We start from the raw sequence: 23,329 nt of genomic DNA, 5'->3' as shown, positions 1-23,329 counted from the left end.
CGATGCCACATTACCGCCATCTGAAATCTTCTCGGACTAACCTGCGGCGTGTGGCCAAATGTAAATGACAAGGCCTTGATGCACGGTTATTGGTTTCATAACTCAGGGGCCTGCCAATAGCTGTCTCATCTTTTAAACATCGAGTTATACGCTGCCATAAGGCTGTCAAAACTTGAGATTGAGATTGGATTGGAAAACTTTAGAAGTCTCATGTCGGATATTAATGCAAAACTTGGCTAAAGCTCAGCACATGTTGAACATTGAGTGAAAAGAAAAGCCTGTGGTTTGTGTGGTGACTCATGATCTGTCTGAAGCTTGTAAAAGTCTGTCAACACAAGAACCAGGAGAAGGAAAACAAATTTCATTCCACGAGACCTTTTCTCAAGATTCCTACCTCTTGATGCATTTTCTATTCTAGTCTATTTACAGTCATATCTTACCGCTGACAGGTAAACCCTGCTTTGACAGGTCTCTTATTTCATTTTAAGTGATAAGCAACACGAAGAAGTCTCAAGGGTGAGACTATCATGCCCTCCTAAGTCAATTTGACAAATGAACAGCCATGACTGCAAAATTCGACAATGTCAAGTCAACGGGCGCGGCCTCGGATCGCGTACTACATCATTTGCTCAACCATTTAAGGCAAGCCCCGATTCAGAAAATGTTCCGGCTGGAAATGGACTCGGTGAGGAAAATAAATAAATAAACACCACTAGCAATCTTATTATTGGTCTCCGGTTGAAATTAGTAGGCCTCTGGATATGAATTATAAAGGAGTTAATCCTATCGAAGTCATGCCATTTCAAAGCCGGGACCTGTATCAGTAATAATGAGAGTTGTGGCTAATCAGTTGAACAGAGAAACATATAATAGCTTTTATAGACGCCCTGCTCTCTGAGGGAGAGTGGGGTGACAGGTTTCGGGGCTGTTTTGACGTGAGGATCTATAGTCGCACCAAGGGGCTGTGACAGCCTCCCTAATGGAGAGCGCGGAAAGCTGAAAAAAAAGCAGCGAGGGAAGGAAGTAGGTGGAGGAGGGAGAGAGAGAGAGAGAGAGAGAGAGAGAGTCAAGATACAAAGAAAGCATGTTCTATGAAAGCTACTTTTGAATCAGAAAATGGCTTTCCAAAATATCACAAACCAATATTTTTGAAAGGACTGATTTACTGATACTGTCATTTATGGAGCCGAGTAAGAATTCAAAAGGAAAAATACTTCAATGTGACGGAAACACTGAATATTTTACACCCTGCGTGTTAAAGAAAATGCCAAATGCCTGACAAACTGCGAAAGCTTTGAGAATCTAAATCAGAAGCAGCAGTTATACTTGGAAACAAACCAAAAAAAAACTGATATCTACTCAGTATATTAAATTTAAAAAATGACTCCATTGAGAAGATGCAAACTAACCTTACCGACAGGGAACCACCATGTGGAATTGCTATTGCTACAATCATGTTTGAGATTGACATAACTTTTGCGAAACCTCCAGAAAACAATGAACAAATATATACTGTGGCCCAATGTTGTCCATGCAGCTATTTTCATTGTGTGAAATAAAGTTTTCTTTTATGTTTGAAGCTGGCAATAGAAAACCTTTTGCCTTTAGAAAAAAGACCCCATCCATGGACTTTCCCTATGCTATTTAGTCTGCCACCAGGCTCGATTTTCCCCAGAAAGACTAAAGTAAAATTAAATTGAGGAAGCAAAGAAGGTGAAGCTGGAAAGTGATAGAAATAGTAAAACTAAAGTGAACCACTTGCTTCACTCAATGGAGAGCACCCTTGTTGTGTCTATAACCCCTCTGAAATGTGTCTCCCCTTGTTACCAGGACTCAAAATGCTTCAAGCCTGAAATTCTTTCTACTACATCAGTAAGTTATAAAACCTTATTATACTCTGCTTTTTTGCATCACTGACATATGGGTTTCTCCGTCAAACAGGGATTATAACGGTACTTTTTAAAAACTTTTTGACAGTAGCCCGGCTGCGATAGCGATGTTGCTAACATAATACCACAGGGAAATGCTAGGAGTGGGGTGGGGGGAGTTGTTTAGTTGTCCATTTGCGCTTTAAAGAAATACATTTGTTAATTCACTGCAATGACTTCTTCATTTCAGGGTAAACGCATGGTGTAAGCAGCAGAGATGAGAGGACATGAGACTCCAGATGAAGACATACTCAACAGAGAATAAAAAAAAAAAAAAGCAACTTTTGCAGAAAAGGCGAGGAGGTGGACGCCGTGTGTCATCTGAGCAGATCTCGTCAGGCTGTCAGCGGATGCTCTCTTCGTCAGTTGTGTGTGTCTATGCGTGATGCATGTCAGGAGGAAATGTTGGCAGCTTCCTTGTGTGAATGTCAGCTGCTGCTCTGCAATACAAGCCAACGCTCAGCCGGGGTGATTGATGTGAGCCTGTGTTGTGTCCGGCACGTGCGCCGTGATTTCTTGCCTGGCTACAAACGGAGTCCAATCAATCAGCTGTGCGAACCTGACCAATAGTTAAACACGGGAAAGCATCCTTTGTTTCCACGCAGATCAATCACAAAGGCCTGACATTTTCGGGGGTTAAGTCGACTTGGTGTGCACTTACATCTGAGCCGACAGCTGTCACAAACATTAGCTCGTCCCGAATGTACAAGTGAATACAATTTTTTTCTCGTGCTGCACCTTATGAATGATATAATTCACAATGCTACATTTAATGATATGCCACTGAAACGGAGATGCTTCAGATTTCACAAGAGCTATAATGAAGTACTGAGCCTTTTGCTCACTCAGTTTTTCTGTTACAAAGGCTCAGACATTTTTATATAAAAGATGCATTCGAGTAAGAGAGCTACTTCACTGATTATTCAACGCAGGGAAAGAGAAAGGAGCCATGGTTACAGCTCTTCATGTGTTCAGCCCACAGAGGTTAGGGTCATGGGGAGGTTTGACTAAGAATTACTGACTCCTCCTTGATAAAGATTTCTGCTGATCCCAGTGAAGTAAATCAGGTCGTGGAGCCAGCTGACTGTTTAAAGCAGCAGCGGAGGAGGTGCCTTTAATTTAATACTCCAACTAACCACAAACAAGCACTTGCGCACGACTCGGTCCTCCGCTGACAGCTGCACTGAGCAACACTTCCACACCACCTGTATCGGAAAAACCTTCATTTCAAGAAGATTCATTAGATAATTAAATGACACAACCGCAATGAAAAACTCTTCTGAAAAATAATTTGTCTCCCGACTTCCAGTTCCGATTTCCCCATTTCGCGCGGCGCCGAGTTAACGGTGACAAGCCGGCCTGTCAGCCACCTTGTTAACCTTTTACAAAATCGTTTCAAAAAGACACATTTCTCCTGCCCGAAGAAGGGTGAAATTTACATCGAGGCTCCTCAGCTCTGAATTGCACCCAGCCACATCACAGAGAAATCTGACATGGCCTAATTGTGTCAAATCTATTTTAACGCAGCCTCTTTTTCTATGATGGCTTCACTGGTTCAGGGCTCATGGTCACTGCACCCATCCTTCACCTCGACTGATGAAAGTTGGCACCGCACCACCAATATTACATCAGTGCTCTCAGCATGAGGGGCGCTGCGTTCATGCTTTTAGTGAGTCTTGTGCTTGCTATTCTCCTGTGCCCTTGCCACACTGCCATTTCAAGCCCATCAGCTCTTGACGATGTCGGACAAATGCACTTAGAACTGAAATAAGTAACAATCACGCAGAAGCAGGACGGTTTGGAATATGTCAAATATATGTCAAAACGGATGGGTCACATTGTAGATCGGCGACGTTCTTGGAAGATCCAGAGTTTGTCTTGTCAGAGACTAAATGCCATGAAAATGTCAGAGCGCTGTCCCTGCCTTCCAAAGGTTTTCTCCTGCAAACACATTTTTTTCCCTGATTTTAATGTTCGTGAGCAATGACAAATTGTGTATTGTGGAAGAAATTTGTTCTAACTTACGAATACGATTTAAGATAATCGGAGAGCGGCTGGCACCGAGCCGTTGAATGAAAAAGACTGTGAGTTATCCACTTAATCTTAAGGCTCAATTATGTTCCTTCAAGTCTCAGTGGTATTCCGAGCATGCATGCTCAAACCACGAGGCTTGTGCATACATAGTATTTGTTAGGGCACCTGCAGCATTATGGTGACTTAAATATCAGGTGACATTCTCAATGACCTTTTGCAGAAAAAAAAAATGACACTGCACATATGAGATTTGTGCTACCCTTGCAATGGGCTTTGGAATAGTTCAATTTGTGGATGGTGCGTTTATAATGGAGCCTACCCTTCACGGAGCGTCCTCCAGGAACTGCACTCTACATACCACAGATGCCACTGTAGGCATAGAACCAGAGTGGGAATTTAACGGCGGCCACCATTGCCTCATAGTTTGGCCATGATGCCCACGTGAAAAAAAAATCATTGTACGGCCACAGTGGCCTTTGTGCCCCTGGCCCTGTCCAAGTTCCATGTAAAAAGTGTCAGTGTGAGTGTGCGGCATAGTGGGCTTGCCTTGAATTACAGCCACCCGAGTACACAGTAGTCTCGACACTTACAGCACAGGTAAGTATGGAGCCCTGGAGGTGACATGGACGGGTTTTTTTCTATCTCGCGAGCATGACTTACCATCCCGTATGCGCCAGTTACTATCTCGCGCGTTCGACTTACTATCACGCACGCCGGAATGCCACTGCATCTTACGTACTATCTCGTGAGTGCGACTTACTTTCTTCCGCGTGTGAGTTACAGTAAGTCGCACTCACCAGATGGTAAGTAAGATGCAGTGGCACAGTCATGCAAATGATTGAATGAAGTGAACGTCATGGTGTTAACTCAACAATGCTGCCCTACTAAGGCAAAAGACCTTAACTCTCCAGAGTGTGAAACTGAGAAAAATATCTTTAAAGTTATCTTAATGTCCTGACAGTTGGGTTATAGGTATGATATTATAATTTTCACAGTTTGTAGTGTATACCTGTATTAATCTATCTACACATTTTTTTTTTACTCAAATTTGACCTTTGACCCTTTTTCGGAAGTTACTGTATTCTGCCTTTGCATTGCCCATAAAATGACAATTGGTTATACCAAGGCAAAAGACCTTAACTTCTATTTTATAGCACAATGTTATGATAACAGTGACAACTTTCACTTAAAATGTAAGCAATATTGACCCTATTGAACTCACTATGATAAAATGGCTTTATATGTATCAACATCATATGAAAATGATAGATTAATAAGTTTTTTTCTATACTTCATACTCATAGTACCACACAGGAAGTCGCATGATTTTCTGCACACTCTCTCTGACAGACGTCAGTATTAACAATGAAAGTGTTTTGGTGTTTTAATGCATATAAAACATGTACTTCTGTTTGGATATGAGGCACTTATATAGACTCATTGTTTATGTGGATAACCAGCAGCCTAGAACAGCAAAGATATTTCATAATCATCCCATTGTAGCATCTTAATCTTAATGTCTGCTGAAAACATAGCAGGAATTAATATTTCTTGGGATTTTACTTGGAGTATTTGCATTATTATCATACATACAGGAATAAACTTTGATGATGTGTGTAGGTCTTTTTAAAAATTATGAATAAACACTGTATTGATATATTTTCCTGTCTTTACAACGTGTCACCTGTGACATCAACGAGTCACATGGTGGATTCATCCAATGATCAATTTTATTTTCTTTCTTTGCAAATCAAGACGTGACATCGAGCTGAGGAAACTAACTGCTTTGCGACTAGCTTTAATTTCTCCATCAACCCACGGCTACACCAAACTGTAGGGTTGCATAGATAGAATTGACAGCCTGTTGCTGACAACCTGGGAGTTTTGACTAGCCAGCAGCAAGTTTAAAAAACTTGTGGTGGATTTAATGGATTTGCTTTTTCATCGGATGTTTTGCATGGATTTTAACCAGGGTTCAGCAAAAGGTAGGCTGTAAATTACTACATTCCTGCTGCTGGTGTGTGTGTGCGTGTGTGGAGGGTGTGTCGTTTCAGCTCCAACAAACTCACGCAGTTTTCAGTCAGTGGACCGTCATTGGCAGGCGAGAGCTAGCCTATGAGAAGCACATTTTATTTCAGTTGTACGTGTAGCCTTTTATTACGGATTGTGAATGAAGATATCCTACAAGCAATGCTCTAAAGCACCGCTTGTTACTGTATAAGTTGTTGATTATGGCTTACAAAGTGTTTGTGTCTAGTTTGTGAAGCAGGTTAGCCTACTAGTTTGCATCGCTAGCTTAAGGCTACCGCTAGCTATTACTGGACCGTAACTTCATTCATGTGTTCAGGAGCAGCGTGAAACGAAGGCAGAAAGCGGTATCTGAAGTTACGATCTTCTGCCACAGTTTCTCCTTGGCTTTTTGAAGTTACGGCAAAAACATAATCTTATTTTCCCCCCAAAACTACTGAATTGAAACTTGATGTTTGTCTACATGATAAAACTTATGTTTATTGTCCCAAAAATTACAATAACTCATTTTCGCCCAAAATCGAAGTTACGACCTTTTGCCTTAGTGCGGCAGAATGGTGGAACGCTGGAATAATGAGCAAGTGCCGTTTACTTCAACAACTTATATTGTAACATAGTTCTCTGTAGCAACGTGGTATCGTACATAGTCGCCATCTTCTTGCACTCTGACCTCTCTACGTGCAGCGTTTAAACTACGACCTGCCTTGTACAACAGCACCCCTTGTGGTACAAAGAGCAATTAGTGTATCTGTCCTATGTAATAACAAAGCACAACAAACGTGTTTAGTGTCACTGTGAAAGCCCAGAGAATGTGGTCTGTGTGAGAATGTTGTGGAAAACTGAAGGTATTTTAGTAAATTCAGGTTTTCTGTAACAACTTTCACATGAATATGATACTATATGGACCTGCATCGCGGGCGTCCTACTATCTCGCACGCACGCACGAGATACTAAGGGCGTTTTCACACCTATAGTTTGTTTGCTCTGGTCCGAATCAGGGACCAACTTGTTACAATGTTGTATATTGCCTTGAGTTTGGTTGGTGTTCACACAGCAGCATTTACAAGTGGACCAAAATGTGTGATGCGCGAGGAAACTGCTCTCTAATTGGTCTAAATTTCGAAAACGACGCAGCAATTCAGCTGAATTTAGCACTGAGCAGAAAGGAAGTCAAGCACTGAAACAACAACAATTTGACATCCGGTTACTTTTCAAAATAAAACCTCCGTGTTTACACCAGCACACAAATCTCAAAAAAGAGACAAACACAAGCTCTTCTGCTGATCCTTCGGTCGGAAACACTTCGTGTTGTTGTTTTTATGACACAGACCTATAACTGCCAGCTGCCTACCGTACTGCACCGTGTCCGACTCAAAACGCAACCGGGGGTTACCGGACGGCGGAGCAAAACACCTGATCGGGCCGTAACGCAGCGGACACGTATCCAGTGGAAATTCGGGGTTAAGCACTGATGCTTCCTGCAGTTGGGTCGGATCGAGTTTGGATCATGTTCTCACCACAAACGAACTGTACCAGAGTCTGTTTGGAACCGGACCGAGACCACCTCTTCAACAAGGTCTCGGTCCGGTTGTTTTGGTCCGCACCCGAGTGCGATTGATGTGTTCACACCTTCCCAAACAAAGTGCACCAAGGGGGTAAACGCTCCAGGGTTCGATTCAACCGAACTAAACAAGGCAGGTGTGAAAACGCCCTAAGACACACATGCGAGATAAAAAAATACCAAAACATCCATGTCACCTCCAGGGCTACGTAGGCAAGCAAGCTAGCTAAGCAAGTTTTGATATGATACGTAACTGACTTATGTGGTAGGATTTGACTGAACACATTAGCATAACGCATTAACAGGTGATCTGGTTGAGAAAATGTAGTGCCAAAAGAAATGGCAGTCTGACAGCAATGTAAAGCGGTGTGAATTTTCTCTATGTAACGTACACTAACTGATATAGATTTTGTTAGGTGGGCCTTGTTTTAGGTGGTTAAAATTTGCTTTATATCTGAACTCCATTCACTGTAGTACAAAGCTGAGCGTCCGGGCTGGAGTGGCTCTCTGCTCCTCCAAACTGAGGCTGCGCTGATCAGCAATTAAGGTAGGGAACAGACCGACTGTAGATATGTACTTTATATGACCCCACTTCAACCCGAACTATCCCTTTAAGTGCATGTCTCCATGGATTTATACTAAGGTGAATGTCAAGTTATTCAATCCCATCATGACAAGTGTCTTTTACTAAGAAGAGCACACTGTTAATGTTTTGATCTGCTGCAGATGTCATGGAAAGCAATATGCCACAGTATTTATGTTATGCCGGTTTGGTGTATTTTCTCAAGGGACGCAAGTATGTCAAGTGGCAAGGTGATGGAGAGCTGGCCTGTCCAGGAGGAGACCAGACATTTGACCAAATGGGCCAAGAATGAACTTAAACCCTGACGCTGCTTCAGATTTTCCATCATCAAGTGATGATTAAATGAATAAACTGCATTCACTCACACTGAATGCAGAGAGTGTCTCTCACTCTCTCTCTCTTTCTCTCTTACTCATTTTCTTACACACACACACACACACACACACACACACACACACACACACACTGTTTCTAATTATTTTGTAAGATGCTATTTGAAAAAAAAAAAGGTTTTCAATGTACTATTAATTGATATTGATACCTCCATATAAGATTTAATACATAGTATGTTTTATTGCTTTCAAGTAGCAATTCCTGTGTAAGATGTACTTTAAAAAAACTTATAATGTAAAATTAACTTGATATTGGTATTAAAACAAGTTTTAATACATAATCCATGTCTTATTATAAATTAGGATGTCATGGCATCAATCTGAAAGGTAAAACCATCAAATTTTATTCAATGGCCTTTGTGCCCCGTCATGTGGCCTTGGTGCCCCTAAAAAGAAAAAAAAAGTGAAGGCCAAATGGCCTTGCCCATAAAATGACGAAATTCTAACCCTGCATAGAACTAACATTTCTTTTTCAAAAGCAGGATCGCTGTGGCTCCAAAGGACCGATGTGAGGCCAAAAATTCAATTAAAAGACTTTTTTTTTTTAGTGCAAAACATATTTGACTTACACAAAGAAAACTATTAAATGTAGTTGCCTTGAATGTTATGCTACTTCTCGCAGACAATGTAGCAGCTGAGATGTTTATTTTCTCAAAACTACATACTAGCAGTGAAATCTCCCAAGTTAAGCACATAAAGCACCGAATCGAGCCCAACTGATATATCAGTTATCAAATATTATCAACTGTATTTTTTTTAGAATTTTAAATTAAGTATCGGCCCTGCTCTAATATGTAATATATTTTGTGTAATATAAGCATGCAGTGCAGTGTTTCAAATATACAGGAATGACACACATCAAACTTATCCTAAGCGAGATGGACATGGGGCTTCAGAAGACACAGTTTTGTTTTTCTCTCAAGTGAAAGCAAGAAGATGACTATTACAGCACTCTCTCTTTATGTCTGTAATATAGACTATAGACTGTAATAGACTATATTGAGATTCTTAATGTAGAGAAAGGAACGTTGTACTGCAGACATTAATGAGCTTTTGTACTGGTAGAACTAAGAGCTGAAAGACACTTTTGAGAGGATGGATGCTGAAGAGGAACATGTTTCTTAATGTGGCTACTTTAGCAGTCGCGTCTCTTGATTCATCATGAGAGACCCGCGCCCATTAAGATCACTTCTTGCTTATAAAAAAAAAAAAAAAACGAGAGAAAAAAGATGTGCCTGTACTTTTAAGGAGCATATCCGTGTGTGTGCAACAAATCAGACTCAATTAAGAAAAGATGCTCACTTAACAAGTTGACATTCAAGATCACATTCATGAATTAATAAAAAGAGGTAAGCAATGTAAGTCATTAATGTGCAACATCAAAATGAAAGTCTCCCGCTACACTCTCAAAGTAAACAAGGAGATGCTCACTCATACACACATAGTATCGTTATTCAGTATAGGATTCGGTGCAGTTATCTGCTACTTCTTTGTGGGAGTTCTAGCAGCAGAAAGTGAAGGTACAGCAAGACATTGTCCTTTGTATTTCCTTTTTTCTGAACTCAAAGAATTTTTCATTTCTTACAATATGAACAGACTTCCCGAGATGCAAAGACAGATTCCCATGTCTTACACTGCAGATAAAGTGTAGCCAATTTCCTCACTTTATTACTCTGTCGGGGCGAGGTACGAAATGAAATTCTACATCCTGTCGCGTTCAGCACACTTGGCAATTTTTTTTTCCCTCTCCAACTCTCAAATAATAGCAGCTTCGGACGCCGTATAGGTGGTGGTCCAGTGTGCACGGACAAAAGACACAGAGGCACACTGTAGCGACAGAAATGCAGGACAAACGCGTGTGTGTGCGCAGACAAAAGGGTGTGAATATGTAGATTAAAGATATGGCAGCTGTGAAGTGGCAGCTGATATGGTAAATTCTTCAAAGCTGTCATGAGTGATTTGGTCCTTGGCGTCGCTCTGTCCTATTTTCTCTCTAAGTCCAGTTCCAGGTCAGTGGTCGCAAGTCACACCTAATTCGGGTCATTTCCAGATTAGATAATTTGCTCTTGTGCTGTTTTGCCTTTCGCGCTGTTATCTGAAATGTGTTCAGTAAAGAGGAAGAACGGAGCTTCGCTAACGGGATTTACTGCAGTTATTTTTGGTAGCAGCAAACAGAAATAGATTTAGACTGAATAATTACACAAATACCTGTAAATGACTTACAGTGTGTGCACAGTTGGCATTCGTGTTATTCTTTAAACAGGGGTGACATACTGTACGTACTGTCCTGTATTGTCTGCAACAGTCATTAAACACCGCTCCCATATGTCATCTTGGAGAATTTTAAGCTCCATAATCTGACTATTGTGTGACATTTATGCCACCGGATGATTAAATCTGAATCGTGCGTTCTGTCTTTTCGCTTCAAAGTTGACATTTCACTGTGGGTTTTTAAAAGAGCATTTGTAATTCAGTAAATTTTTTTGTGTGTGTGATATTAAACTTCACAAACTTCACTTTTGGTTCAACTGAATAGGTTTCTTTTTAAAGTTAAACCAGAGCTAAATTAATATTCAGATTATGTGCTCGTGTGTGGATGCACGCACGTATACATGTGTATACATACTTGCCGTCTGACTTGCTGATAAGAGCCTGAGATGACACCGAGCTCAGCGCCGCAGCAATTTCTGGGACATTATGTCTTATCTAAATAAATCAGTCCTGTTTTAACCCATTTGATCTCCCATAAACAAGCAGCCATTAATATTAATGAGAGAAACGCATACAAAGACAATTAGACGCTGAGGATGCACTTAGAACGAGGAAGTTTGTATTCAGTTGCAGTACTTCCCCAGGATGTGAAGTGACATTTTAATTATATCGCTGATGAAGATAAATCAGGTTCTTGTTTACTGTTGTCCTCTGTGGTCTTGCTTTTGTAATGAACTCTCGTTACATTAGCTCTTTCAATAATGAGGAGTGGTACCTGCGAATATCAAATATGGTTTCCATGAGGAAGATGGTTTTAAGGAGAACCGTCTGTGTGATAATTCGCAGGTCATTACCGCCTCTCGCATTGCATAAAATAAAAGCAGCGCAAAACACACTTGGCGCACTCCTTGGGGATGCGATACGCTGCACATTCGGATTGATGCTAATGGCAAGCATTCACGCATGCAAATACGCGACTTTAGATCAAAGGCAGTAAGGCTCTGAGATATAGAAATTGCTCTGTATTAATGCTACTTTTAGGTTAATGGATTATAAAGTCAGTTGGAGAGATTTAAAAACAAATGAACAACTTAAACAGCTCAAGAAATTACGCTTAACGCGCAGGTGTTCAGAAAATTCCACTTGCGCTGAAGAGCAATCAAGCTGAAGCAATCACTGGACTGAATTGGAATGTGAGGCTCTGAAAAAAAAAAAAAAAAAAAAAAACAATCTCAAAAATCTGTGCCAGACAAAGACGAGAGGTATTTCACTTCCGTTACGCTATTACGCGAGGACTGCCTTATGAACCGAGCTACAAAATGATATAATCATGAGTGCCGCTGACCAGGCATGATCGTTGAGTCGATACAGGAATTAAGAGTCCGTGGCGATGAGGGAAGGAAGAGGCTTGGCCAAGATTTAGAAACTGGAAGAGCTCTCCCCCACCCTTAATCTTGCATACTGGCATGCTCACACACACGCACACAAACACAAGCACACACGCACACACGAAGGGAAATCACGTTACCAAGCATAAAAATTTCCCACCTGCTGAAGTTGGTTCCTCACCATCTGCTGCTGTTGGGACGAGGAGGAGAAAAAGAAGGAGGGGGGGGGGGGGAGCGAGAGAGAGAGAAATTATATTAGCTTTATTTCAGAACCGTGTCACAGTCTTCACCGCTGCAGCTGCACGTAGCGCTGCTGATTCAACCGCAGCATTAATTGCACCCCGCGCCACCATATGCGCACCAACATTTGACATGTAATCCAAAGGAGCGTGCATTATGTGAAGCCAGACACACCTGCTACCTGTAGGTAACAACACCCCCGCCAGCAGAGATGCTCCACACTGCTGCCACAGAAGCTGGCACTGTGTCGCAGCCCATCCCCCCATTCAGACACTCCTACAATGCCCCGTCCTGGTCGGTGGCCTTTAACTAATACGTGTTCATCATTCTGGACCAGTGTAGGATTAGCCCCTGTGGCATACATACTTGTTTGCTTCATCCCTGGCTACTAAGCCCCAGTCCGGCTCTGTGGCTGAGATTTGGCCCGTCTACCATCATTACTGCAATCCTCTGTCTCCATCATCACTCGTGAAATTGCTCTGAAAATGGGCCCTGAAAGCTGGACACAGCTACAGAGGCACAGAACCAAGGGCATTGCGTGCATGCATGGGATGATAAATAAGATTGTCATCACCGTTGGGGATGATCATTAATGCGTTACATGATGAAACGATTCCCTTGGAAGGGTTCAATAGAGGGATGGATGGGCATGGATGTTTGGGGGGTTTGGATGCTCTGAAGACCTTATCAACTATGCACGCCTGTTATTTCTCAATAGCTAATGATACAGCCGACCAAAGAGCTAACTTAATTGAAGTATGATTCAATGTCATGTACACGTTTTCATCCACGGTGTTGAATACTAATCAGGCATTAGCATACGGAGAGGGTTAAAGAGACATTTAGACAGTTATGAATGGCGGCATATCATGCTGCAGCAAATGCATCCAAAAGTATATCAGAAAAAAGCCAATCGAGTCTCATTTCCAAGGCACGCACAAGTTGATTTTTTTCCTCTCTTCACGAACCAAACATCAGTGCTCTGTCAGTTTGCATTCCCCGTGGTGTTTTTCTGGATGTGGCAATAAAATCACTTCTCAAAGTGCTCTCAAAGGGGTTTTAAAAACTTTGATATAGGCAATCTAATTTTATGTGGTACCGTATTCTGGGGGGGTCAGTGTTTAGTATCTGCGAAATGACAAGCAGAGTTTACTGTTTTGACAAACTTGGGACGCCCCCGGAATAAATCATTCCTACTCAGACAGCAGCCGTGAATCTTTTCTCCGCATCTGCAAAACCGAAAGGGGGAAAGTGATTCACTTAGACGCCATTGTGATAAACAGAATAAAAGAGCGAACTGCAGCCTTTAACACTGCTTTAAATGTGAGCGAAAGCTGAAATAAAAGTCCAGAGAGCCAGAGCCAAGCAGCTTCACAGCTACTCAGCTGTTTGGAAGCAGAGGCCCCCCCCCCCTTCTTTTTTGTTTGTTTTCTCATGCACACGGGATCCCAAAACCAAGCACATTGAATGCCTTACTTAATGTAGTGGGTTCTCCTTCTGCCATTTCCTTTCCTCTCTCCCCATCAGGCACATGCAAGCCCACAGACAGTTTATATAATGTGCACACACACAATGAAAAACGAAAAGGAGAGTGGGAGTGCAGGCAACTATTCACACCCACACATAAATACACATGCTGAGAAGATAGAAATACATAAAAGTATGTATTTTTGTTTTTTATTTGTTCATCCAACCGCTGAAGTGTTGAATCATAACAGCACATAAAACACTGTTAGTTGTACAATGCACTGGGCTGGCAGAATGTATTTCTTCAGTTGTTAGTGTTCCATATACAGTAGATGAGTCGGAACAGCTCACGTGGGTTGCATCAGATGGTTTTTATTTCCCATGGAAAATGAACATCACCATTTATCTATTACTGTCTGACAAGAGAAAACGTACTCCCTATTTAATGATCGGATTACGAGTTGAGAGGAGTGTTTGCCTCTACTGCAACAGTCAAACAGCACACTTGCAATTCCTCAGTCGGTCACCCACATTGAGAAAATCTCTGTTGCACAGCTTCTGATAAAAACAGGCGCGATCTCAATGATATAACGTGATGTGCAGCAAATCAGGGATGTTGGCAGACCTCTGCGAGACACTTCCTGACGAGAAATGTGATATCGTTGCAAGCAAATCCTCCAAAGGAAGAAGTCACCCATTGGGTCAACGAGGTGTGTGGCTCTGACACATGAGCACGGTTCATGCCCCTTCACGCCCCTTGACGTGTTGTCTCTATAACCTTAACCGAGCAGTTTCAGCTGCCTGTTCTTATCCAGATAATAAAACAGGAGTGTGTAGTTTTTGGATGACCACAGGGGCCAGAGCTGAGTTTAAAGGCGGGTATTCTGAAGGTTTTTCATGACGAGGTTATGTGTTCACCCCTGTCTGTTTATTGGTTGGTTGGTTTGTCAGCAGGATCGCACAAAATCTACAGAACATAAAGAACTACAGGCCATTTTCCACATTTTCTCAGGGAAAAGGCATGGAAAAAATAATCAGGCATATTTAGATGGCTGGTCTCATTATTGAGTGCAATTTGCTGCATGTCCCAGATGTGAGGATCTTAAGTTGTGGTTAAGCAGTAAGGGTTGGTTTACAATTAAGAGCAATACAGTGCTATCAAGTTTGATACTGAATTAGGCTTGACTGAATTATATGGGACTGTTGGGCTTTAGTGGAGTTATGCACTCTACTGAGTGCAACTCTAGTTTAGCTATTGGTATTGTTAGTTAATTGTTATTCTAAATAGTCTTGGAACAGTCTTGTGTCTGTCTCGTCCTGCTGTTCTCCAAATATTCTGGTAGAAAAAGCTTTTAATATTGTAACAAAGCTGCCAGAGAAGGAGGAAAGACAAGCATCAAATAGCAAATTGCTAGGATAGCAGGAAAGTGGTACTATGCTGATACTTACACTCAGTAACAGAGACAGAAAAAGTCACATCTTGGCAACACAAAACTTTCTTTGAACATTGAAATGTTTCCATTTATAAATTCCTGTAAATCTTACATCTTTCAATTTGCTTTTCCAGACGACTAGCGGATTTCCCTCAGCAGTGGGGCCATAAACAGTTACTGTATATAATGAATCTCTAAACAGCACTTGAGTGTGCTTGCTACCTACAGTGTGGCTCAAAAAACGCTGCCATATCAACACTGCGCAATTTGTTTGTCCATTATGTCTTATCTAAGTGGTGAAAACTAAACTCCATCTTCAGATTAGAGCTGTATGCATACATAACAGCAAAAGGCTACATTAATATTATCAATTATTTAGCAACACAACTATTCTGCTGATCAACAACATACAGGTTTATATTATTGACTGGACAGGTTACATGGGATTGTAAAAAAGTCAAAGACAATGCAATTATTGTGGTCATAGTTCTTATGCTATTTTAATAAACAGATATATACTGCAGATAAGCGGGAGGACAGACAAGGACATTATCGAACATATTGTTCCACTGGATGCAGCAAACAACTGGCGCATGTATAAATCGTGAGACTGCACTAATGCATTTGTAAAACATGTAACATTGTGGAGATGACTTATTCAAATTGCCCCTCCTCCTCCGTGGAAGAGGGTCCTCTCTGTTGTACGATGAGCCTTCATCCCGGGACATATTGGTTTAATCTGACTGACAGCCGGGAGGCAGCAATAACCATCCATAATCTAAATGGGAACCAACCAGCCTGTCCGGCACAGGGCTGATATGACCTCAAGGTGTTCAGGGGAGATAGAGTGGCCGGCGCACAGGTTGAACAAACACAAAACCCATACCACACACACACACACACACACATATAGATAGATTGATATATAGGAGGATCCACGTGCATACTGCATATCAAATTAGACAAATTAATATGTAGACATAAATCTATGAAACATGACAGGCTTGCATTGTGGGAATATATTCACAAGCGACTTTCTTTGAACAAAATTACATGCATATTGCAATAAAAGGTAACACTTCATGATAACCATCATTAACACAAGGTTAAACTTTAGTTTAGTTATTATGGTTTTTGTTAACACACAATACCTAGTCTGCTCTGATTGGCCAGCTCATAAACCCAGTACCACAACAACACCAGAGCAGCTGTGCTAAACTAATTTACGTGTCAAACATAAAGCATTTAATCGCCTGTTAAGGGTGCTATACCTGTTAATTATAGTTTAATGTACTCTAACTTTACCATTTATTTCTGATGTGTTACCAGACAATGTTATTTTCTCTAAATAGGGGTTGGTGACCAAGCATGTCCTTTGAGAGCAAGTCCTTTTTTTAACATGCACACACTCAGTATAGTATATCAACAGTATAATGGTATAAAAACAGATAATAATCATTTAAAACATCTAATCCAACCCTGCACAGGCTGCTTTTAACAGTTACAGTGGATGTGAAATGGACTGCAACCACATCAACAGTGAGTGCCAAATTACTATATGAATCCAAAAATGCGTATAACTGAGTTCACTCATCCAATTTTCGAGTCGAGGAGAGTTGCTACTTGCTGAGGTTGTAGCCAGTTCAGGTAAGACAAGTAAGTGAACATGTATTAAGTGGGTTGTCACAGCGGTGAGCCCTGCCGACAGAAAGAGGCGAAAATAAGCAGAAATGGTTGGATGTCAGAACTGACGGCAAAAGTGCATCATCGTCCTTTACCCTTGATAACACTGCATCTTTAGAGGTGTTATTTCTGAGACAAGGTGAAACGGACCTGCAACAGCTTTTTCCTGTGCATTAAACACACGAGAGACAATTTATACCAACGATAACCACCTCACAGTGAATATCAGCAGGGACACTGAACTGACACATCAATACCTGACACTGGCCTCATTAGCCACATCAGGTCGTTACTAACATATTTGACATGCCACACATTGCACCTTCAAATGGCTTTATGAGACCAAATGAATGACAAGATTTTTGTTAATGCATCACCAGTGCTTTAGAGATCTTCGGGCTAGATGGTAGCTGTGATACACAGTATATAAATGAGGTGCCAAGAGGGAATCTGAATGTGTGAAATGCATTTGGATCACCTCTGATAGACCATGTGATCACAGAGTCACAAGCTGACAGATGCCTAGAGATGGAGTCAGAGAGGGTGAGAGAAAAGTCAGAAGAAACCCCCTCAGGCACAAGACACATCTACAGCGATGTCATCCTATTAGTAAATGACTTTAACTGATAGAATGATGATATATGTGGTACAAGGATCACACTTGTAGAATAGAGAATTAGTAAAGCAAAAAATCAAAGAGCAGGAAGTGTTTTGTCTTACATGAGAGACATACACATCACAATATAGCATTCAGTAGTCACGTTCGTTTTTTTTCTCTTCAAATTCAAACAAGGGAAAGCTTATCCCTTCATTTAATTCCTCACAGCTGTGAGCAAATAACGTGAGAGTAAGTGATTTTGCCTCCAGTGAAAACAGACAAGAAATGCTTACTTTTCTCTCAACATCACCTGTCGTGATCACAAAAGGTTTGGAGTACAAAGATTTGGTAGAATATTTGTCACCGGCCTTAAACACCTAAAGTATATGACTGCAATGCCGAATGATGAGATACAGTAGCTAGTGTGAGTATTTAAAAGAGCAATGGTGGTATTTTAAAGGTTAATACAACACTGTTTGTAGATGTGAGGTTAGGCGCTTGCTTTGAAAATGTTCATTAAAAATATGTATAATTTCAAGAAATCAAAAGTCAATTCTGTTGGCAACTGTCCATTAGGTGTAATGTGATGAGGTAAAATCGTCTGGACTGTTTCAAGTGGGATGATGCTGCACGAAATACTTTCTCTGCCTTTTGAGTGTTGTTTCCTTAGCGTTAGCATTAACCCCGTAACCCTGTAATGCTTTCATAAAGATGAAAGTACTGTTTTGATGTATCCATATTTGTCTGGGTGAGAGGTTAACACAATGATTGCAAACACTGTAGCTAGAAAGGCAGTCTGTTGTACAGTCGTGGGAGCCAAGGACTTTTTCATGATGGTCTGTTTAATGGTATTGACCCAGTGGATGTTTTGCACGCTAGAAAGGTACTGGATGAACTTCATTTTAATGTTTGGTTACTGACAATTACAGGATTACTGCATGAGAGCTTGCCCTCCACATTTATGAGGACATTAGCGAAAGTGAAATAGTTTCTTCTTCTTCTTGTTTCTTGGACCAAGGACACAATGTTTTCACCCCTGTTTGTTGCATGGTTTGTTAGTTTGTTAGCAAGATTAGATGAAAGCTACAGAACAGATTCCTATGAAACCTGGATGGAGGATCGGTCATGACCCAGAATAGACCCCATTAACTTTTGGTGCGGATCTAGATAATGGGACCAATCGAGGAAATTCTTATCAATGTCTCTAACATCGCAAGATTCACGGGGAATAATGCATGGATCTTGATGAGAAAAGTCTGGTGTATTAACTAGACGGACTAGGCATTTGATGCAGATCCCAACTTGAATCCAGATCAAGCACATTTTAATATATCTCTAGGGTCATTTCTCATTCCCTGTATGGTAACACATAGGACTACCACCAATGTGCATTTGAGATATTGAGGATTTAAAGTATATCCAAATGGACGATGACGGATTTTGGCGTGGATTAAGATCTCTGGGGATATAAACTAGACCATTGTGCAGTGTTTCCCACACCTACATCTTACTTGGTCGGTCCTCCCAGGTATATTAACGGTTGCCCAAGTATATCTGGTGACCCATCATAGCATTTCATACTTACATATCTTGTATCTGTGCATGAGAACAACGACATCCGTGATTGATTAACTAGGTCAAAATCTCCCCTCTGATTGACATTGGATGAAGTCTGACTGAATTAAGGGAGATTGTTGACAGCGTTTTGCGCTCGACTGAGTGCATTTCTGGTTTTGAGATAAATGACTTTATGGACAACATTAGTCCATGGTAGCAGGTTATATTGTGACTGCTAGTGTTACTGTACTTGAGGCATTTGGCAATAACTGTCTATTTCATGTAAAATAAAATCTTTAAAAACAATCTTATTTTTATCAGTTAGTAGCTTAGCTCAGGGATAATGGATATCAACAACTTGGACAATTCAGACAACAAACTAACCTCAACCATGATGGCGGGACAACAAAAATATTGAGCTAAATCTGAAAATGATGCCTCTGTTAAGCTTATCGCTGTTACCTTCATGGCCAGTCGGGCCCGAGACAGAGTCGAAAACAATCCGGGTAATGGATCGTATTCCCATTTAGCAGTGTAGCATCAAGAGTGACAGTCAGCTGTCACTGCTAATGCTGGCAGCCCAGACACCACTCACTGGGGCTGACAAATCCTGTTTGTGTCTGTCAAGTGTCTCATGTTATGCATCTCAAGCAGTAAAACTTTTGTTGGGAGTTTTCATGTTTCTCTCACGCAGTTGGCAGTGAGTAGGAGATATGAGTTGTTTTTAATCACGAGACAGTAGTTTGAAAAAATACCAGATCCATAAAATTATCACACAAACCAGTTTAATTTGCCACGGGGCTGCATTTAATTACTGCATGGCTCAAATCACAGTTTAAAATGTTCCATGTGTTTCCAGCCATTAATGAGCAGTATTCATTACCACCATCAACTTGCCAGGCAGCTGCACATGAATAGTGACTTAAATTGTCACAGTCTAAGAAAAAAGGTGATTTGAGTTGAGAGTTAACATTGAAATATTTGACAAGTTCAGCAAATCAGCATTTAAACTCACCACATTTTAATGTTACATGGTCAGAATATGTTGAAAAATAGAATAGACTGGTGAATTTGAGACTTTTAATTTGCTTGAAGATAGATGCAGAACTCAATCCAGTTGGCAATGACTATTGTCAGAATTTAACATCATCTCATATTTGTTTTTTCTGACAGAAAATGACCAAAAAAACAATCTTGAAAGCTGGTTTGTTGCAAATTAGGATTTAGTTAGTTGCACTGTAGCACATATGGCAATCTGTCTGCATCTGCTACATTAGCACTACAGATATCACCTTTCCTTGTACCCCCCTACCCACACACACACACACACACACACACACACACACACACACACACGCGCGCGCGCACTCACTCTCAAACCCCAAGCAGATGCTCACTGCACATCTATCTCCCACATAACATCACCCTTAAAAGTGCTTGTTCCATCATAGCAGGGCTTATTAACATTAAATCATCTTGCTATGGAGTGGGCGGCTAACTGTGAAATGACTCACAGACACAATACCAACAATAATTAGGCAGGCATTGTTGATGTTCTCCTAACTAATGACAGGAAGTGCAGTAGCATACCCGTTTATATCGAGTCGAGTAGTAAACACCATCTCTCTGTGAGTAAATAACCCATCCATCCTCATTGTACTTTTCTGTCAGTAGAGCAGAAGTGCAGGGTAAAGTCTTCCATTAATGAGAGGCTCTGTGACACCACACTCCAGGACTAAATCTGGGATTTCTTTTCCTCACAGGTCATCTGGCTTCTATGGATGCTTTACATGCCATTTCAACCTATTCTATTTAAGTGACAATATATGAAAGTTGCTTCACAGGCTAGTAATACAATAAAATTAAAAAATCTTATTGCAATTCTTTTTTGACAGATACTATGACTATACTATGGTTTACAATGTATTTTTGCTATATAGATGTATTTCCTCATATAGTGGTAACACAGTGGATTATTGGAATACAGGCGCTGCTCAATAAGGCAGTGATGGATGTTATGTGTGTTTCAAGATTCTAGCAGATGCGTTCCTGAATTCAACGCAGGACTTGCTCATCAGTGCACCACTGTGGTTACCGCTGTTTCCCACCGCTGCTCTGACGGCAACCTCCAACTCCCATCCACAGCAAAGGAAGTCTAATCTACAGCTGACATACATCTCTGCGCCGGGATTAGTAAGGGTCTGCATCTACACACCACACGAGTGTAACTTAGCTGTTGAAGCGCGAAACAAAGACAGCGGGCTAGCTACAACGCGGAGGGCAAGCTAAGAAATGCTAAGTAACGATGTCGTGATTGCGACAAACTCAGCAGCCAGTGGAAAAGAAATACAGCTGCCATCAGTGTAAGTGAGTGTCTCGGGTTCACCTATAGGATTATTTATGCTCCCTTTACCATGTAATTAGATACCTGAAATGATACATCGTCACTGCCCACATACTTCAAGGCATCCATCATGCTGGCATGAAAGTTAACCAATAAAACCACCAGAGGGCGCCCAATCAGTCTCGCACGGAGCTCCACTTTTCCTTCTTTTCCTTCCTTTTTAAAACTCGTCCTCCTCTTGTTCTGTGATCATGTCTCCCTTGAACTACACCGAAAAAATTTCAGAACATGTTCAGAAATATGCATAAAATGAACGCAGAGTAGGGACAGAAGGCTCCGTCTGGATCTGTATGCGTATCTAATGTTGAGCATAAATTAGCCTTGACTGGGCAGGTTTAATGAGAAAATAAAGAGGACACGGAGACGAATTACAATTACAGGCGTCTTCTGCAACAAATTCTCCCGCATGTCACCAGCAACTCCACTTTAACAGCGACTCTGAGGGGACAGATCTACTTGTCTTATGCTCTGTGATGGTGGGCCTTGAAAAGCCACAATGTTACGATGGAACAGGGCTCAGCAGTCGATGGCTGTCAGCTTTCGGAGACCCAAATTAGCAGGTAAATCTAAAATGACACTGATTAGAGAGATTCAATCAATATTTCTTTTTTTTTTTTTTTACTGTGAGTCTTTTCTAGCCATGAAAAAGAACAGTAAAATATTCACAAAAGTTAAAAAAACAAAATAGCCTGTGTGATGCACATACTGCATTGTGAAGCCAAGACATCAATATTGATCAAACATATTGATCTCGCCTGAAACACAGCAGGGATCTGAGAGTCATTTTCCTTTGATAAGTGTGCCTGAGTCGAAAGAAAGAAAGCATAAAACAGTTAAAAATCCATAATTCCACAGACTGTACTGTATGTGATTGCTTGTCGAGGCGATGTTCAGTCAAATGGAGCATCAAATTGCTATTCCAAGCATACCATAAAGGAAAAACACATTGGGTCAGACTGTCTGCAGTAGTAGTTCTTCATTTTTTTTCTGGCATTTCCTCCTTGGGAGTCGAAAAAATACCACACTCCCCAACCCCGCAATGTTCATCGATGTTTAACAATTATTGGGAGGTATAAAAATGCATCTCAGTGAAATAAAGGTCAGCACGACGGAAATCAGCGGTCTTGTTTACTTACTCTACATAAATCATTTTTGTTTCACTTCATATTTTTCCTCTGTTATTCATGCTCCCCCAGCGGTGGCTCTTGACCCCCTGCCCCCCCCCCCCACCAGTTCGAGGACCGCTGGTTTACAGGAGGTGTCATGTAATGCGGTCAATACAATGTGCAGACATGTCCAAGGCCTAATTCATACTGTGTTTCTGAAATGCAATCGATATGTTTTCTTTTATAAGTATGCTCTTCGCTGTCAGTTTGCAAAAAAAAGTGTCAACAAATAAAATGTGTTTTCTATAGTGCTATGGTCAGTATTGATTGTCCATACCCTATAGGAGGCTCCGTCAAGAAAATACAGAAGGAGAAAAGAATTTTTTTCTCTGACAATTGTCGATTAAGCGCAACTGCTGATGCTGGTAATTGAAGCTGTGTACAAAGTCTGAGATTTGATAGACTCCTCAGGCAATGGAGAGAAAACAGAAGATTATTGCATTCCACCCAGTCTGAAAAACAGAACTGTTCATTTACAGATTAATTATTGCTATTCTTCCAGAAATAATTCCAAACTGAATAACGGTTGGTGCACCGTTTAATGAGCAACAACCAGATGCTTTGGCACTGAGGCTGATGTGCATGGCAGTGCAGAAAGTGCTCCTTTTCAGCAAAGATGATCTTTTTCTAAGGCATGTGTTTGCCATGTGTTCTAC

General features: G+C 41.1%; 1 protein-coding gene across 3 annotated transcripts in view; it reads right to left on the bottom strand.

The window, feature by feature from the left end:
- LOC115581986 (EGF-like repeat and discoidin I-like domain-containing protein 3) overlaps positions 1–23,329 on the bottom strand; it is a 126,489-nt gene that overhangs the window by 81,159 nt on the left and 22,001 nt on the right. The window contains exon 2 of one of the 3 annotated variants that reach the window (XM_030417614.1): positions 12,286–12,312. The exons of 1 other annotated variant lie outside the window; for it this stretch is intronic. In XM_030417614.1, the coding sequence (XP_030273474.1) occupies positions 12,286–12,312 (27 nt within the window). Of the gene's footprint in view, positions 1–12,285; positions 12,316–23,329 lie in introns of all 3 variants that reach the window. One more of the 3 variants, XM_030417613.1, reaches the window with a different exon arrangement.

The sequence above is a fragment of the Sparus aurata genome, chromosome 5, assembly GCF_900880675.1.
Source record: "Sparus aurata chromosome 5, fSpaAur1.1, whole genome shotgun sequence".
Classification (NCBI taxonomy): domain Eukaryota; kingdom Metazoa; phylum Chordata; class Actinopteri; order Spariformes; family Sparidae; genus Sparus; species Sparus aurata.
This window is presented reverse-complemented; position numbering and strand designations above follow the sequence as displayed.